Source organism: Hippoglossus stenolepis, chromosome 18, assembly GCF_022539355.2.
Source record: "Hippoglossus stenolepis isolate QCI-W04-F060 chromosome 18, HSTE1.2, whole genome shotgun sequence".
Classification (NCBI taxonomy): Eukaryota; Metazoa; Chordata; class Actinopteri; order Pleuronectiformes; family Pleuronectidae; genus Hippoglossus; species Hippoglossus stenolepis.
In genome coordinates, this window is record NC_061500.1 from 10,504,289 (window position 1) to 10,520,018 (window position 15,730).

At 41.7% G+C, this 15,730-nt stretch overlaps 3 protein-coding genes across 3 annotated transcripts in view; 2 read left to right on the forward strand and 1 right to left on the reverse strand.

Annotated features, from left to right (window-relative positions):
• The first annotated feature begins 329 nt into the window (after window positions 1-329).
• On the forward strand, window positions 330-4,183 carry hspa5 (heat shock protein 5). The gene is made up of 9 exons (XM_035141585.1): window positions 330-498; window positions 1,024-1,176; window positions 1,285-1,516; window positions 1,621-1,758; window positions 1,856-1,968; window positions 2,065-2,455; window positions 2,560-2,797; window positions 2,887-3,054; window positions 3,165-4,183. The coding sequence occupies exons 2-9, from the start codon at window positions 1,061-1,063 to the stop codon at window positions 3,731-3,733; spliced, it is 1,965 nt and encodes a 654-aa protein (XP_034997476.1). The 5' UTR covers window positions 330-498; window positions 1,024-1,060; the 3' UTR covers window positions 3,734-4,183.
• On the reverse strand, window positions 4,181-7,457 carry rabepk (Rab9 effector protein with kelch motifs). Its single transcript, XM_035141587.2, has 8 exons — window positions 7,068-7,457; window positions 6,649-6,703; window positions 6,409-6,563; window positions 5,937-6,092; window positions 5,480-5,644; window positions 5,079-5,228; window positions 4,781-4,930; window positions 4,181-4,634 (listed from the first exon to the last, which is right to left on the reverse strand). The coding sequence occupies exons 2-8, from the start codon at window positions 6,699-6,701 to the stop codon at window positions 4,423-4,425; spliced, it is 1,041 nt and encodes a 346-aa protein (XP_034997478.1). The 5' UTR covers window positions 6,702-6,703; window positions 7,068-7,457; the 3' UTR covers window positions 4,181-4,422.
• Window positions 7,458-7,567: 110 nt separating this feature from the next.
• rgs3a (regulator of G protein signaling 3a) overlaps window positions 7,568-15,730 on the forward strand; it is a 145,384-nt gene continuing 137,221 nt past the window's right edge. The window contains exons 1-2 of the mRNA XM_035141577.2: window positions 7,568-7,753; window positions 13,890-14,003. Coding sequence (XP_034997468.1) covers window positions 7,729-7,753; window positions 13,890-14,003 — 139 coding nt within the window. The 5' untranslated portion in view covers window positions 7,568-7,728. The remainder of the gene's footprint in view (window positions 7,754-13,889; window positions 14,004-15,730) is intronic.

Sequence of the window (15,730 nt, forward strand, 5' to 3'; positions counted from 1 at the left end):
GTTGAAACAACAGCAGAGTGAGACTGCCTGTCTGCCTCTTACATGTGAGGGTCATTATTCTAAAAAGAGAAAAGAAAGCAGCAGTAACTTCTGATGTATGAAGTGTGGACATTCAGCCATGCCCTGGTCGGTTGAATGGCGTGTCGCTGCACCATCAGACTTCCTGGAGCTGGCCGACAGACAGCCAATCAGCGTCGGCGGCGGTGGTGCAAAAGCGGTGACGTCGACGCGACCTGCCGGGCACCGAATCAGCGGCGGCCAGCGTACCGGGAGGCACCAATAAGCGCGTTCCAACGAGCAGCCGCTCGGCCAATCGCGCGGCTCCACGACGGGGAAGAAGTGACTGCTTATAAATGGAGAGAGCGCCTCTCATCGAAAATCACTTCACAGAGAAAAGAGTACAGAACACACAGAGAGGAGAAGATACGCTTTGCAACGAGAGAACACACGTAGAGGCAGCGTCAAGGCCGAGGATTCGCTGATAATACTCCGGTTCAAGTACGTATACTCCTGTTGTGAATGTGACTACGCGGAGATGTAATATTTCATAATGTCTACAAGGCGAACACCATCAGGGCAGCTAAGCTAACATTGGAGGAGAGTGGTGTGTTTAACCGACGTGTTTCGTGTATTTTGTAAATCCGGATGTACAGTTACTGTGACTGCAATGTGCCATTCGTCACAATAACATACTTTAAACAATACTCGGCTGTAATATTTACACTCGCATGCCGGCTGGACACTGTAACGTGGTTAGCTAGCTACCGGCGGATGGAGGAAAAACGTGCTAACGATGAACGGCAGCAGTGGGTGCTCTATTCAGCTAACTCATTTTCTTCCAACGCTTATTGTTTGACGTTTTGCGGGGATTCATTAGCCGAGGTCCCGGCCATCATGGGTCTGAAGCCCGGTGAATGACACGGAGCATTAGCATAAGCTGTCGGCGGGCGTGAACTTGGGAGGCAGACAGAACCACGTCACGTTAGCATGGCCACGTTTTTACATTGTTCTACCTCTCCTCAGGTTTTCTCTGGAGATCCGAGCTTAAAAAGAAGCGGAGATGAAGCTGCTGTGGGTCGTAATGCTGGTGGCCGGCACTGCGTTTGCCGATGACGACGACAAGAAGGAGAACGTGGGGACTGTGGTTGGAATCGACCTGGGCACGACCTACTCATGGTGAGGAAAAGAGTGATCAAGGCCTGATTGCTATATCCTTTTAGAAATTAATGTAATAATGCATGTTTGAAATGAAATAACCCTAATCTATAAAATGTTTTCCTTCAGTGTTGGAGTGTTCAAGAATGGTCGTGTGGAGATCATTGCCAACGACCAGGGTAACCGCATCACCCCATCATACGTTGCCTTCACCAGCGAGGGCGAGCGCCTTATCGGTGATGCCGCTAAGAACCAGCTGACCTCTAACCCTGAGAACACGGTTTTCGATGCCAAGAGACTGATTGGACGCACTTGGGGGGACTCCACTGTGCAGTCGGACATCAAATACTTTCCCTTCAAGGTCAGTCTCTGCTCATAATAGTTGTGGTTGTGTGGTCAAAAGATCATCAGGTAATGGTTAAGTGACGTACTTGGATATTAATCATGATGGTTTTCTATCTTTAGGTCACTGAGAAGAAGAGCAAGCCCCATATCCAGGTTGACATTGGTGGTGGCACGATGAAGTCATTTGCTCCTGAGGAGATCTCTGCCATGGTGCTGACTAAGATGAAGGAGACTGCTGAGGCTTACCTGGGCAAGAAGGTATGAAAAATGCTTAAGAAAATGCATCAAAGAATATTCAAGTCCTAAATAAACAGTGTATATTTGAGTCTAATTTTCTCCTATTTTTCGCCCTCAGGTCACACACGCTGTGGTCACTGTCCCTGCTTACTTCAATGATGCCCAGCGTCAGGCTACTAAGGATGCTGGAACCATCGCTGGTCTGATCGTCATGAGAATCATCAATGAGCCGTAAGTGTCTAATGAAAATGATTTTTTTCTTTAATGGGGTGAACGTGTTTTCCCCTCTTGCCTATATTAAAAGACAACCTTTACTGTTTCTTTTAGAACTGCCGCTGCCATTGCTTATGGTCTGGACAAGAGGGATGGCGAGAAGAACATTCTTGTGTTTGATCTGGGTGGTGGCACCTTTGATGTCTCCCTCCTGACCATCGACAATGGCGTATTTGAAGTGGTGGCCACCAATGGTGACACTCACCTGGGAGGTGAAGACTTCGACCAGCGTGTCATGGAGCACTTCATCAAGCTGTACAAGAAGAAAACTGGCAAAGATGTGCGCAAAGACCACCGTGCTGTGCAGAAGCTGCGTCGTGAGGTTGAAAAGGCAAAGAGGGGGCTGTCCGCCCAGCACCAGGCCCGCATTGAGATCGAGTCCTTCTTTGAGGGAGAAGACTTCTCTGAGACTCTGACCCGTGCCAAGTTCGAAGAGCTGAACATGGTAAGTCATTGTGTAACAGTTCAATTATATAAACACAGACTACCACAGCTTAAAACTGTTAATATTTTTGGTAAGCTTATTAACCATGTCTTCTATTCTTCCAGGACCTGTTCCGTTCCACCATGAAGCCTGTACAGAAGGTGCTGGAAGATTCTGACCTGAAGAAACCTGACATTGATGAGATTGTCCTGGTTGGAGGCTCCACCCGTATCCCCAAAATTCAGCAGCTGGTGAAGGAGTTCTTCAATGGCAAGGAGCCATCTAGGGGCATCAACCCTGATGAGGCTGTGGCATTTGGAGCCGCTGTGCAGGCTGGAGTGCTCTCTGGAGAGGAGGACACTGGTAAGTCATTACCCTCATAATAGTATCTCTCACGCTGAGCCAGGCTTTCAATTTTTATCCAGTTTATTAAATGTTGTTCTCTCTTGCAGGTGATGTGGTTCTTCTGGATGTGTGCCCGCTGACTCTTGGTATTGAGACAGTTGGAGGAGTCATGACCAAACTGATCCCCAGGAACACTGTGGTGCCCACCAAGAAATCTCAGATCTTCTCTACAGCCTCTGATAACCAGCCCACTGTCACCATTAAGGTTTATGAAGGTAAGAATTGGACATTACACTGTAAAAAAAACATGACATGTTTGTATTTTCCTTATATGCAGAAAGAAAAATTAAACACTACCCAAGCTTAATTATTATTAACTCTTCAGGTGAGCGTCCTCTGACAAAAGACAACCATCTGCTGGGAACCTTCGACCTGACAGGAATCCCTCCTGCCCCTCGTGGCGTACCACAGATTGAAGTCACTTTTGAAATCGATGTCAATGGCATTCTGCGAGTCACCGCTGAAGACAAGGGCACAGGCAACAAGAACAAGATCACAATCACCAACGACCAGAACCGCCTGACACCTGATGACATTGAGCGCATGGTGAATGACGCAGAGCGCTTTGCAGATGAGGACAAGAAGCTGAAAGAGAGGATCGACTCCCGCAACGAGCTGGAGAGCTACGCCTACTCTCTGAAGAACCAGATCGGCGACAAGGAGAAGCTTGGCGGCAAGCTGTCCGATGAAGACAAGGAAATCATCGAGAAGGCAGTAGAGGAGAAGATTGAGTGGATGGAGTCGCACCAAGACGCTGAGCTGGAAGACTTCCAGGCCAAGAAGAAGGAGCTGGAAGAAGTGGTGCAGCCCATTATCAGCAAGCTTTATGGCAGTGCGGGCGGCCCCCCACCTGAGGGCGCTGAGAGCGAGCAAGAGGAGAGGGATGAGTTGTAGGCAGGTTTTGAAGTCATCTAAGTCATCTCTTCTGTCGCCCCTTGCCTCTCTGGTAGTGGCATCTAGATGTACATATTGGACTGATGGGACTCAAATAGTGAGTGGAAAGGTCGGGAAGGGGTGGCGATAACAAACAACCATACTGAATCTAAAGAAAGACTTTTAAAATGGTTTCAGTGTGCGAGAGGTGTTCTCTTCGCTGGGAGGCGGAGATATTCATCAGCCCAATATGAGGCTTGCTGCTGCTGTTCTCAGGCAGTCCGAATAGGGTTCTCTTGTGGGGAGGGGCTTAGCGGGGTGGGTGGGCAGGTATTTGTGGGTCCCTTGAGTAGAGTGTCTGTGGGATCAAGGGCTCATAATGTTCACAGGCAATTATAAAAAGTTATTTATTGAATCTGGTCATTGTACTTCGGGAAAGACATTGAAATAAATGTTTGATATATAAAATAATTTGTCTCATGCATTCATTTATGATTTTAGGGTACAACACTTAGCATAAATACTGACAGACATTGATCACTGGCTGAAATGAATAAAAATCCAGCTTTATACCACAGAACTCTATAGTCAGTATTTGCTAAACAATGTTCATATCAATATGTATTTAAGGTTTAGAAACATCTTGACCATTTGTAAGGTTTTCAATAATGGAGTCAACACTATTACAATTTGAGTGAATTAATATTACATCATGTCACAACAGTCACAATACAGTCATTATGTATGACACCTGTTGTGTCCATCCCTCCAAATACAAAGGCCAGATGTATCGTCTCTGAGGCAGCAGGGCTGTCGACCTGCTCTTCTTCATGCACCTTCCAGGGCAACAAACACATGGAGTGGTCCAAGCGATTTGGTGGCATATCTCCTTTGAATTTCATTAGGAACCATCTACTTTTTTCTGCAAGCAGACAATATTATTTCACTATGTGCAAATATTTTTTACATTTTTGTTGAGAACTACACAGCTTCACTTATATAGGAAATCTCAGATATAAGCAGGTGTAAAATATATACTGAAGACAATATCTGTTAAAGGCAGGATACCTATGTTGAATCTGTACATGGAGTTGCTGGCACCATCCTTATTCATCCCTCCAAAGATGTAGATGTTCTTTCCCAGCACCACTGCTGAGTGGGATGCCATTCCAGGTGGGATATCTCCTTTGTTCTGCACTTTCTCCCACTTCATACTCCCTTAAAAAGAAAAGCACATTTGTAACTATTCCAGTTCAAAGTTTTGACAGCATTTTCACCCTGCACTGTGATCATCATCTGAGATAACTGCAAGGCAGCTTGAAACTTAAATCCTCTGAAAATAATTGACTGAGGAGTTCAGGCTTACCTGTGTCGAGAGAGTACATGTCATTGTGGAATTTTTCTCCAGCCATGCCTCCGTGAATGTAGATCTTCGAACCCACTGCGACAATAATGTGGCCGTGTCTGGCTGGTGGGTGTCTGCCTTGTGTTTCTGGTTGGGACCAGGTGAAAGACACTAGAACACATTCACATTAAAGTAAAAAAATAATTAAGTTATTTTTTCTGGTATGAAAAAGAAAAGTTTATTCTATAAAAAAATTCCTGATTGATTTGTCTTGTCCGAATCTTATTTTAATTAAAAATGATTAAAAACTACTTGTACCAAATGAGTTTGGTAGAATCTTTTGGCCAAAACGCTCAGTTTGTCTTTTCTTTTTCCCTCAAAGATGTCAATTTCTTTTAAATTCTCTTAAATTCAACACAAACCTGTATCGAAGACATGAAGTTTTTGGTCTGACACAGGGGAAGCTCCTGCTTCACCTCCAGAGAAGACATACAATGTGTCCCCAAGGCAGGCTGAGTTGGTGTGGTATGTCCTTGGACTAGGGGGCGTCCCGTTAACTGACACGTCCTTCCAGTGAGCGCTACTGTCTGGACAAGAATAGAAATGACAGAATGGATTGTTCTCGATTTACAGAAAGCAATGGCCCCACATGGTAGAATCAACTTGTTTGACGATTCCACAGAAACAGTATTTTCTACAGCACAGTTAAAAACCAAACAGACTTATGCATCATACGGCAAAGTCTGCAGGTTTTCACTGCAACAAAACACGACAGCAGATGATTTCATATCCTCAGCAATTCCAAAGAATAGAGCCCAGATTATTTGTGAAATCTATCTGATCATAAACATAACCAGGTAAACACAAGTTGGGATTTACCTGTGAGCTGTAAGTTCTGGATACAACTGCGATTGCCACTCTGCTGTGCACCCCCAAACACCCACAGGCTCTGTGGGCAGCTCTCTGGCACAAAGCTGCAGTGTTCATATCGTGCCTCCAAACCCTCCCACTCCGGAATGTCCCATTCATGATTATCTGGTGAGAGTCAGACACAACAAAATTATAAAGAAATTGCATCTGATGTTACTAACAAATTCAGCAATGAAACACTATAAATGGACCTCCTCTCCTTACACCTCCTCTAAATTACAGTCAGCGATGATTGTAAATTCATGAAAGAATATACAGTGTCTTAGCCAAGGTCAAATTTGTTGTTTTAACACTAATGTTAATGTGGAGCAAGTTAGCATGAGCATGAATGAAAGTTACCTGCAGTCAAACTAATGCAACTTAATTTAAAAACTGTATTTATCTATAACACCACATGGACACATTTTCATATATATATTACCTAGATTTATGAAATGTGAATGTGAGAAACTTCCACTGGGGTTGGCTCCCCCAACAATCAGGATTCTTCCTCTGTCTCCGTCTCCAGACGAAGTAAATGTGCAGGTGTGACCCACACCGACCCCTGGAGCACCCCCCCTGGGTATCAAAGAATACCTGTGGACAACGACAACATTTGAGCAAAAGCAATTTTACATTTCATAAGATCACAAGTTGCACCAATTAATCTTGATTCACTTACCACATGCCTTGTTTGGGTTTATCCAGTGGCTCGAGCACTGGGAGGAACTCCATAGCTGTCAAAGACATATGAAGTAACTGTTTTTCCTTCTATTTTCAATGATCAATGCATTATCATTTTTCAGTGGAGATTCTGTGCAGAAAGAAACAACTGATTCATCTCTAACCTTTGTCAAAATGATAGTTAGTTTTACTGTCTAAAGACTTTAAGAAGATGGGATGCACAGAAGCCCTTACGTGAAATTAAGCTCCAGTCGAAGCAACCCAAATATTGATTATTATAGTTTTACTGTCTCCGTGCGTGTAAGTCGTCAGTCTTGTGTTTCAAATGCAGGTTAATATAACGCCACTGAACATTTAACACACCACCAAGCTACTACAAGCTAACACTAGCATGGCAGGAGCTTCCTCCACACTAACCTGCGATTCCGGGTTCAAAGCGTAGAGACTAATCATCCGTCATTGAACAGAAATCGATATCAGTGAGCTCCGATCTCTATTTAATGGCTGTGGTTGTTAGAAATAGCAACACGTGAAACAGTAAACTTCTCTCGTCTCCCAGCCACAACACAGCGCTACGTAAAAAAAGCTACGGCAAGTGGTGGGTCGACAACGTGCGTAAACGTAGTTGCCATGGTTGCCTTGCGCAGTACGCTCATCCTATCCGCCCGCAGTTTAACGTGACAATGAGCGGCCACAAAAGCTCTATTATAATATTCATACAACATTAATGTGAATATACCGCGTGGTTTTAATATTTAGTTCAGTTTTTTAAGACACTCGAGCAATGTCTTTACTTCCTGTTTGGCCTGAAAACGCCCTCCTCCTCTTCTTCTTCTTCTTCTTCACTCCTATAAAAAGGTAGCTAAAGTGACCACAGCGCCACCCTGTTGTATTTTTGCACTGATGATTGGCGTCACAGAGTTTGTTCATTAAAAAAAGCGAAACTTTGCAAAAAGGACATTTAGGAAATCATTATTGTTTTGAAGACGCTCTCAGGAGACCATTCACCTTCAGCTGGAGCAGACGTGGCCTCTCCTGCTTGCTGAGCTTTGTGACCTTTCATCACCAGGCAGCAGGCATGTGGACCAAGATGGCAGCCACAGGTAGATTGAGAAAATGTGTTGTGTTGCATGAAGCGTGAAAAATGCTTCAGAGCAACTTCAGTGGGATTGAACTTATTGTAAAATACACAGGATACATTTATGATATCAATCCTTTCATTTCAGTCTATAGTGAATATGATATGTCCTCCTTTGCTGCGTCATTGTTTGGCTGAACCTGCTGCAACAAGTTCAGAAAAACTATCATTACTGTGGAGAAGAGTGGATATTGTTATGTTTGTCTTCCACACAGCTCAAGTTTCAAGTTTTATTCAAGTTTCAAGTTTCAATTTTGTCATGGACAAGTGAACACAGGGTCAACGGTACAATGAAATGGTGTTGGACAAGAAGTAACAGGTCAGCTCAGCAGTGCAGTAGTTAAATTAAAATAAAAGCAAGGTAGAAAGAGCTTACTATAAAAAAAAGTCAAATACAAAACTATAACTATATACATTCATACAGTCACTGTATGGAGTGTGTGTGAATATTTATTGCACATGTGTATATGTATAGTTATTACACTGTGCATATCAGTTGTTTCACATTTTTCCATCTGGGAATGTCTTTTCAAAAACAGTGAGTATTTGTCTGGCAGGTGCTGAGCAAAGTCTGTGATTCTCATCACTCAAAAGTACCAGCAACTTATCTTATTGTATGACGGATAATAATTCTTTTACTTTTCCATTATCCAGACATGTGTGGAAAACCAGAGCTTAACATTACCACCCACTTGTTGCTATTTGTTAAGTTGCCGTTATATTTGATCAGGCCAAAATGTTACCCCTGGTAGGCCAATAAAACTAGTAAAATAATCATGATAATAATAATCCTTTTTATAGTGTTCTAAACAATATACACAGGGTAAAAATCGGAAAAAAGCAAGTGATGCCAAAATAACTACGTATACAAAAAGCATCTTAATAATCGCACATTAAAAACAGTTCTGAAGAGGTTATGAAAGGAAAATACTTAAGTTTCAGACTGATTCCCCAGCTGCCCAAATTATCAAATACAAATTCAAGTATTAATACTTTAGATGAAATACTGTTTGAAGTTTGATATAGTGTAAATGCAAGCAATGTGAGAGTAGTGAAACAGCATTCAAGATGAAACACTTTAGTCCACATATATTTTAAAGTATATTTACCTTCAACAATCATACAGGACTGCGGCTGATGTGGTGGAGGAGCGACATCTTGTGGTTCTATGTAGAATTTTCATGAACTTTGCCTTAAGCAAAATAAAAATAAAACTGATAAATATTTTTAGATTTATGATACATGTTAAATTTTAAATACATTTTTTTTCTGTGTTGTGCTTACATTAGGAAGACAGTTTGTGCAAGTTGTTACATAATATTAATTTGCCATGCGTTTTCACTGTCATTAGGTTGCACTTCAAAGTGTGGCCAATAGGCTGCGCCATTGTATCTTTTGTGAAAATGTCAAATTGTATGTACTTCATTTTCCTGTTTGGGAGTTTTTAAAAAATATTATGTGTCTTAATTCATATATATTGCGTGAACAGAGGATAGAGCTTTTGTCATAAGGATAATGCAACATGTATTCTCTAAAAAACGGCACACATGTATTTGACTTGCCTTCACTGAGGATTCTTTAAGCCTAAAGGGCCTGAAAAGGAAAAGGTAAGCGAGGACAGGGAGATAGAACAAGAGCAGTGATGTGCCCAGAATCAGATTAATTTAAGAACGAGGGACGATAAAGATTTAAGTCACAGTCAGCAGTGTTGCAGACACGGTACAATTAGAAGTCAAGTTATCAGATTCTGAATTAATCTGTAGACATTGGCCTAACTGCTTTTCATTTCTAACATGGGAGGACATGTATTTTCTAAGAGGGGGAAAAAAATGCCTCTTCTTCTTGGAACATATAGAATGCGGAAAAAGCCAATTTGCCTTTCTGAGATTGGAGCGGTTTCAAAACAATTTGTACTAGTACTTCTTGTACCCACTGAAGCACATTGTATTGATGGCTGTGTTCATGTCAAAAACAACAACATCCTGTATAAAAAGTGGAGTGCAAAATGTAGTCCAATAAGAAGTCCAGTATTTAAATGTAATGCTGCAAAAATACAGATTTGCAGAAAGGTAAGTTTTCCAGACAATAAATACCAAGTATCTCAAAACTGTACTTAAATACGGTAACTGAGTAAAACTTCACACAGACACTGCTATCCTGAAGTGTCAGTAGCTCAAACTGACACTTCAAATAAACCAAGAGAAGACTGCAACAAGCCATTAACCCAAAAGAAATGTTAGGCTTTGTTATATTCTAGACTTACTAGACACAGTGATTTACAGCACCACTGTGCAGCTGTCTGCAGGCCTGAGCCCTTCTGGAGCTTCATAACAATGTGTCATCCTGAACTGGATAACGGTTTCACAGGGTTGCTTTGAGGGAGGGTCCCATTTAGCAGCCCAGAGTAGTTTGACTTGAATAACAGTTAAAAAATAAGAAGTCAGTGTCCATTTGTAAAAGTGGTCAGTTTGCAACTAAGGATTATTTCATTTATTGACTTTTATTAATAATTTAGCCAATATAATATCATAAAATTGTGCAAAAGAATCCTGTCAACAAGAAACCCAAGGTGATGTCCTAAAATTTAATTATTTTGCCCAACAACTGTCCAGAGCTCCCAAATCTTTAATTTACAATGGCGTAAAGCAAAAGAAACTTTTAATTTGAGAATATTCATGCAGTGAAGATTTTTCCTGATGAATTAATTATTGACTATGACATTTAACATGTTATTTCAGCCCTTTTATTATTTATTCCTTTTCCATAACAATACACCCTGATCCTTGAGGTGTATTTCATAGAATACAATGTGCCACTCACTGTATGGATTTAGCAGCCGTGCCCTCCATTCACTTTGCTCATGTGTCCCCTGTGGCAATCTGGACATCTCTCCACATATCCCTCTCTCTTCTCTCTCCACAGTGATGGAGATCACCTCCAGCCAGAACCACATAGTCTTGCCCCAATCTTCCGACGCAAATTGAAAATTCATCTGTTTGAAGAGCACGTTCCCTCTCGCCTACATATCTCCTCCATCTTAATTACGTCTCCCTTGCCTCTCCCCTGCCTTTCCAGTTTCACCTGATATTGCACCTTCCTCACACTGCTCTGCCTTCGCACTAACTGTAACTTGCAATTCCTTATCATGCCTCAACCTATTGGGGACACAGGAATATTTGTGCTTTCTATCGTTGAAGCGTTGTGGTTTCGAGCCACAACTGGCTGTTTGTGATAGTGACCGAGGGGCCCAAAAAATTCTGCTAACTGCTTCCCTCACATTACAATTTTTTTTGCATTTTTACATTCTATACTATACATAGACTGTATATAAAGATGGACAATGTAGGGGCTCCCCAAAATATACAACAAAGGGTCTCCATAGCCTCCTAAATCCTCTTGATTGCCACCTGGTGGCAGGTTGCAGTATAGGTCACCTCCTCTAGGTTAGTAGATGGGACATGTGCCAAATAAAAAAGTCAAACGACACATCAAATCCATTTCTCTCAAAAATAGTTTTTCTGTCATTTCAGAAAGTTCTTATCAGACTGATGTATGTGTAAGTGTTAATTTTCTAGTAAGTTCGGTTTAATTACTTATTTGAAATTATAAAAACAGGTGAAATGTCATTGACAGCAGAGACTGACTCATGATTGGTCAAGCATGTGTGTATCGGCGGGACCTTGCAAACGTGACTCCACACCCTGATCGCTACTGCACAGACTTTGTGGATAGTGGGAGGAACTGGAGACCTGTCGTCCATCTTTATATACAGTCTATGGTCAAAATACCCACTATTTGATTTGTAAAATATGTAGAGCTGTAATGATAAGTTGATTTATTGATCAGTCAATCGTCAAATGTATCAACTACTTTGATAACTTTGATTGATTGGGTCACTTTTTCAAGCAAAAATACCAAATACCTCTGGGTCCCTAAATGTGGGACAATGCAACCTTCTCCTGTTCTACTCTATAGTAACATTTTGGGATTTTGCACCATTGGTCAAAAATATAACTGCTATAGTTAAAGACAAGTCAACAATTCAAACATTCTGCTCTGACCAAGCCGTGCCACCTTAGCATTATCTGCCCAGTTTCCCCTTCAGGGAAGCAGCGTATGAGTTTCAGGGAAATCCTTTGTTTTCCCTTCACTTGTAACTGATAAGGACTAAATGAATCAGGGGATTTTCTGTGGAAAGATAGAATGAGAGGAAAAAGGCCTGTGATTATCACTTTTCAAAATCCTGAGGAAGGGACTAGAGGCAGGAGAGAGAGATAACTGGAAATATACTTTTTGTCAGCCCAGAATAGTATCATTGAGCGCATGCTATTGTGAGAATGCTGCCTGTACAATACTTGCTGATTTTGAATTTGGACACTATGTGTTGTAGGTGGAAGGCTGCTATTCAATTACCAGCCTTTCCCCCCCACTTTAATCTCCCTTTTTTAAATACAGCTTGATTTGGGAGCCTTCTTAGTGTGCGGCAGTTTAGTAATCAGGATTAATATAGAAAGTTCATCTCTGGGTTAGTGGTACACTGCCACAGGGCGACATGTCAAAACAATGTGCTGTAACGATTGCCATTGTGTCACATTTAACCCAGAGGTGTGTTAAGTCATGCTGCAAAGTAATCTAGATTACTGACACGCAACCACAACACTGGCTTACTCCCATTGTTTGTACTGATGATTCAATCTGGGTTTAAAAACATGTTTATTTTGTCTTTTTAAATCATTGTTGTTTGCTCTTAAAGCAGATCTGGACTGCGTTTGTTTATGTTGTTAATTTAACACTCGCAGGGTATTACTTCTGAAGTCTCTGTATATTTGTTGAATTTACTGCAAATTAATTTGGGCGCTGCCAAGTGCAGTTGTAAATTCGTACGGTGAATGTTGCCCATGTGTGTCTTTGCCCCCCCCACCTCAAATGCAAAGCCATTTTTTACCAGTAGCTTGTTAGCAACAAGCCACAGACTGTATATAAAGATGGATGACGCGTCTCTACTTCCACTCACTATCCAGAAAAGAAGCCAAATTATCCCGGATATGAATGCTGCCATCTTGAGGATTTCAGAGCCAGAGTCTGTGCAGTAGCGATCGTGGGTATTGAGGCGCGGTTCCTGCCAATGCACGCACTCTAACAATTGTGAGTCACTATCAGCTGTAAATCAAGATGTTTCGCCCCATTTTTATAGCATTTAACAACTTAGTAAAATGAAACTTGATTAAAAAAATTTACTTTGTCTTTGGGAAAGATATATGGCTTTTAGTTTGGCCCCTGTCCCATCTGCTAACACGGAGGAGGTTGGATTTATGACCTATATTGCAGCCAGCCACCAGGTGGTGATCAAGTTATCACAATTTAGGGAGCAGTCTTGTCATCCACCTTTTTTTACACTCAATGCAACCAGCAAATTTAATGAGTTTAATCAAATATTTAGCTAAACCATGTACTACAAGCTCTTTGTAGTACTGTTGCAGATTAATTTAATTATGTTTTTTTCTACTCCGTGGATAAAGGACTTAACTAAATTGACAAATTTTGCTATTGTCGTATGTTCTTAACATGGTACATTTGATCCAAATTTAGGGCAGATAATTATAAAATTCTGGCCAGAGGATACACCAATTAGATGAGAAAGCCGTGGAGCGATGATATCAATGATACAAAATGTTGAAAAGAACTTAATTGTGGACTTTGTTGCTTGCTGTGTACATGCACATTCAGTCTGTTCATACTTCTTTTGTGCAGATTGAAATGGGGGGAATTCCAGCAGTTATTGTGATCCAGGCTTGACCGGTGGAGCCGAAAGGATTCTCGAAAAACAAAATAGTTGAACCCTTTAATTGCCAGCCGTGGTAACAGGTCACATCCTGCCACTGGTTGGAGCATGAAGAGAAAGTCGGGGGGGGAGTTTAACATAAATTCATTGGCATTTCTAAAAAAATACATGTTTTTATATTTTTTAAAATCTCTTTATGCTGCCTATCTTTGTCTTTAACTGAATGCAAATACATGCACACACACACACCAGCAGACACACACACACACACACGCACATACACACAGGCATCATGTTTCGTTCCTTCTCTTCTTTGTAGCCCCTGGAACCATCTCTGCAGCAGCTCCCTCCAAGATGACCTGCCTCAAAGTTTACCTACGGAAGACCCCTGCCAACTCCCCGCAGACATCGTCCTTCCTCCTCAGTACCCACGGTGAGGTAATATCCTTATAGACCTTAGTTTTCAGACCAAATCCACTTAGACTTAAGTTTAAGACTCTTAATATCTGATAATTTTAATTAACTTTCCCTTGCATCTATAATAGCATCAACTAAAAGACTTCGCTGTGTGCCAGTCCATCTGTATTTCTTTGTCTTTTTTTATTTATCATGGTCACAGTACAGGAATGCGTTGTATAAAGCATTGTGTCATGTAGGTCTGACAGACACTCGATCCTGCGGCGTGTCCAGTATGAGGAGGATATTACTCGCAGCAGGTCCTTTGGTCTGGTAATGACACTGCCTCTCCCTATCTGGTGACACCCTGAATCATTTATGTGGAGTGTTAGGGAGTCAGGAGGGTTAGGGTGCACCTGTACTTGTTACCGTTTTAAAACCACAACCAAAGATATCTCTACGTTTCTTTCATGTTGGTTATTGCCTCCACAAAGGAGGTTATATTTTCATTGCCGATTGTTAGTTAGCAGCAGTATTACACAAAAACTTCTGAATAGATTACCACTAAACCTGGTGGAAGAATTCGGTATGAATCAGGGAAGAACTTAAATTTTGGTGCAGATCCAGATACGTGGGGCAGAGCCAGGATTTCTTTTTACTTTCTTTTTCACTTTGACATTATCCCTAATTTCCCAGGGTTCTCATGGGTCTTGTGGTGCAGCTTGATTGGATTTAAGGGGGCTGTTGGGCTTTGGTGGAGATATGCTCCCTACTGCGTGACATTCCAGTCTTTTGTGTGGGATAGTCCTCAATTTCAATAACATTTTTCTATAGAGCAAAATCACACCATGCTGAACATTATCTCAAGGCACTTTACTTAATTTTAAGACCTCACAATATTGTAGAGAAGCCCAACATTACCCACAATGAGCACAATGTCAACCTGCCTTTACAGCTGGTCTTGCCTTTTTGAAGCAGTGGTCCCTTCTGTATCGGCCTAGCTCTGTGCTTCAGCTTTAATTTCTCTTTCCCAGCTTCCAAACATCGTTGTTCCTGAAGATAATTTAAGTGTCATCGTTACATGCATGCCATACATTCTGACTATCACTTTGTTGAAATAGAAAAACCTTTAGACCACCCTTTCCACGCATATTGGCACTAGAGTTGTACAGCATGCCTGACCTCAACTGTCTTTAAATGTTATATTTAGTTCTTGGAGACTAGTCAAAATAAGGGATCACAAGCTTTCCTCCGTGGACCATTCAGAATGATTTGTGGTATTTCTCTGAGGTCCCATTTCCAACGTGTCTCGCTCAGCCTGTCTGCCATCAGGCGTGCCGGCTGAAACTGTAAAGTTAATAGTGAGATGATTGGATTTCCAATAATATGTGACGTTGCTGTGCATGACCCTCCCACATGAGCACGCAACGAGTTCATTCTGACAGTGTGCCCTTTCAGAACTGGGTCAAACTTTGCCACGAGCCTGACTTCTTCCAGAAAGCGTCTATTGTTAAGCAGAGTGTGTCTGTGGTCTCCCTGAGGGAAAGCGTTTTCTATTGCCGAAGAATGAGTTACAGCAGCCAACCTGGTCACGGCCAAATGCTGCGACTTCCATTTAAAGCTTATCTAAAGTCTTCCGTCCAAATCAAACCTCAAGTGTTTTCCAAGACACAATTTGTGTGGGGTAAAGAATTTATATGTAATTTTTAATTACACTTCACATGTTGCAGCCTAAGACTTCACTTACAACATCTTCCTTTTTGA

Coding starts and splice junctions, on each gene's coding strand:
- hspa5 (XM_035141585.1), top strand. CDS start 1,061: ATGAAGCTGCTGTGGGTCGTAATGCTGGTGGCCGGCACTGCGTTTGCC. Junction 1,177..1,284: donor CTGGGCACGACCTACTCATG/GTGAGGAAAAGA, acceptor GTTTTCCTTCAG/TGTTGGAGTGTTCAAGAATG. Junction 2,798..2,886: donor CTCTGGAGAGGAGGACACTG/GTAAGTCATTAC, acceptor TCTCTCTTGCAG/GTGATGTGGTTCTTCTGGAT.
- rabepk (XM_035141587.2), bottom strand. CDS start 6,701: ATGGAGTTCCTCCCAGTGCTCGAGCCACTGGATAAACCCAAACAAGGC. Junction 6,564..6,648: donor AAACCCAAACAAGGCATGTG/GTAAGTGAATCA, acceptor CGTTGTCCACAG/GTATTCTTTGATACCCAGGG. Junction 4,635..4,780: donor CATGTACAGATTCAACATAG/GTATCCTGCCTT, acceptor GTCTGCTTGCAG/AAAAAAGTAGATGGTTCCTA.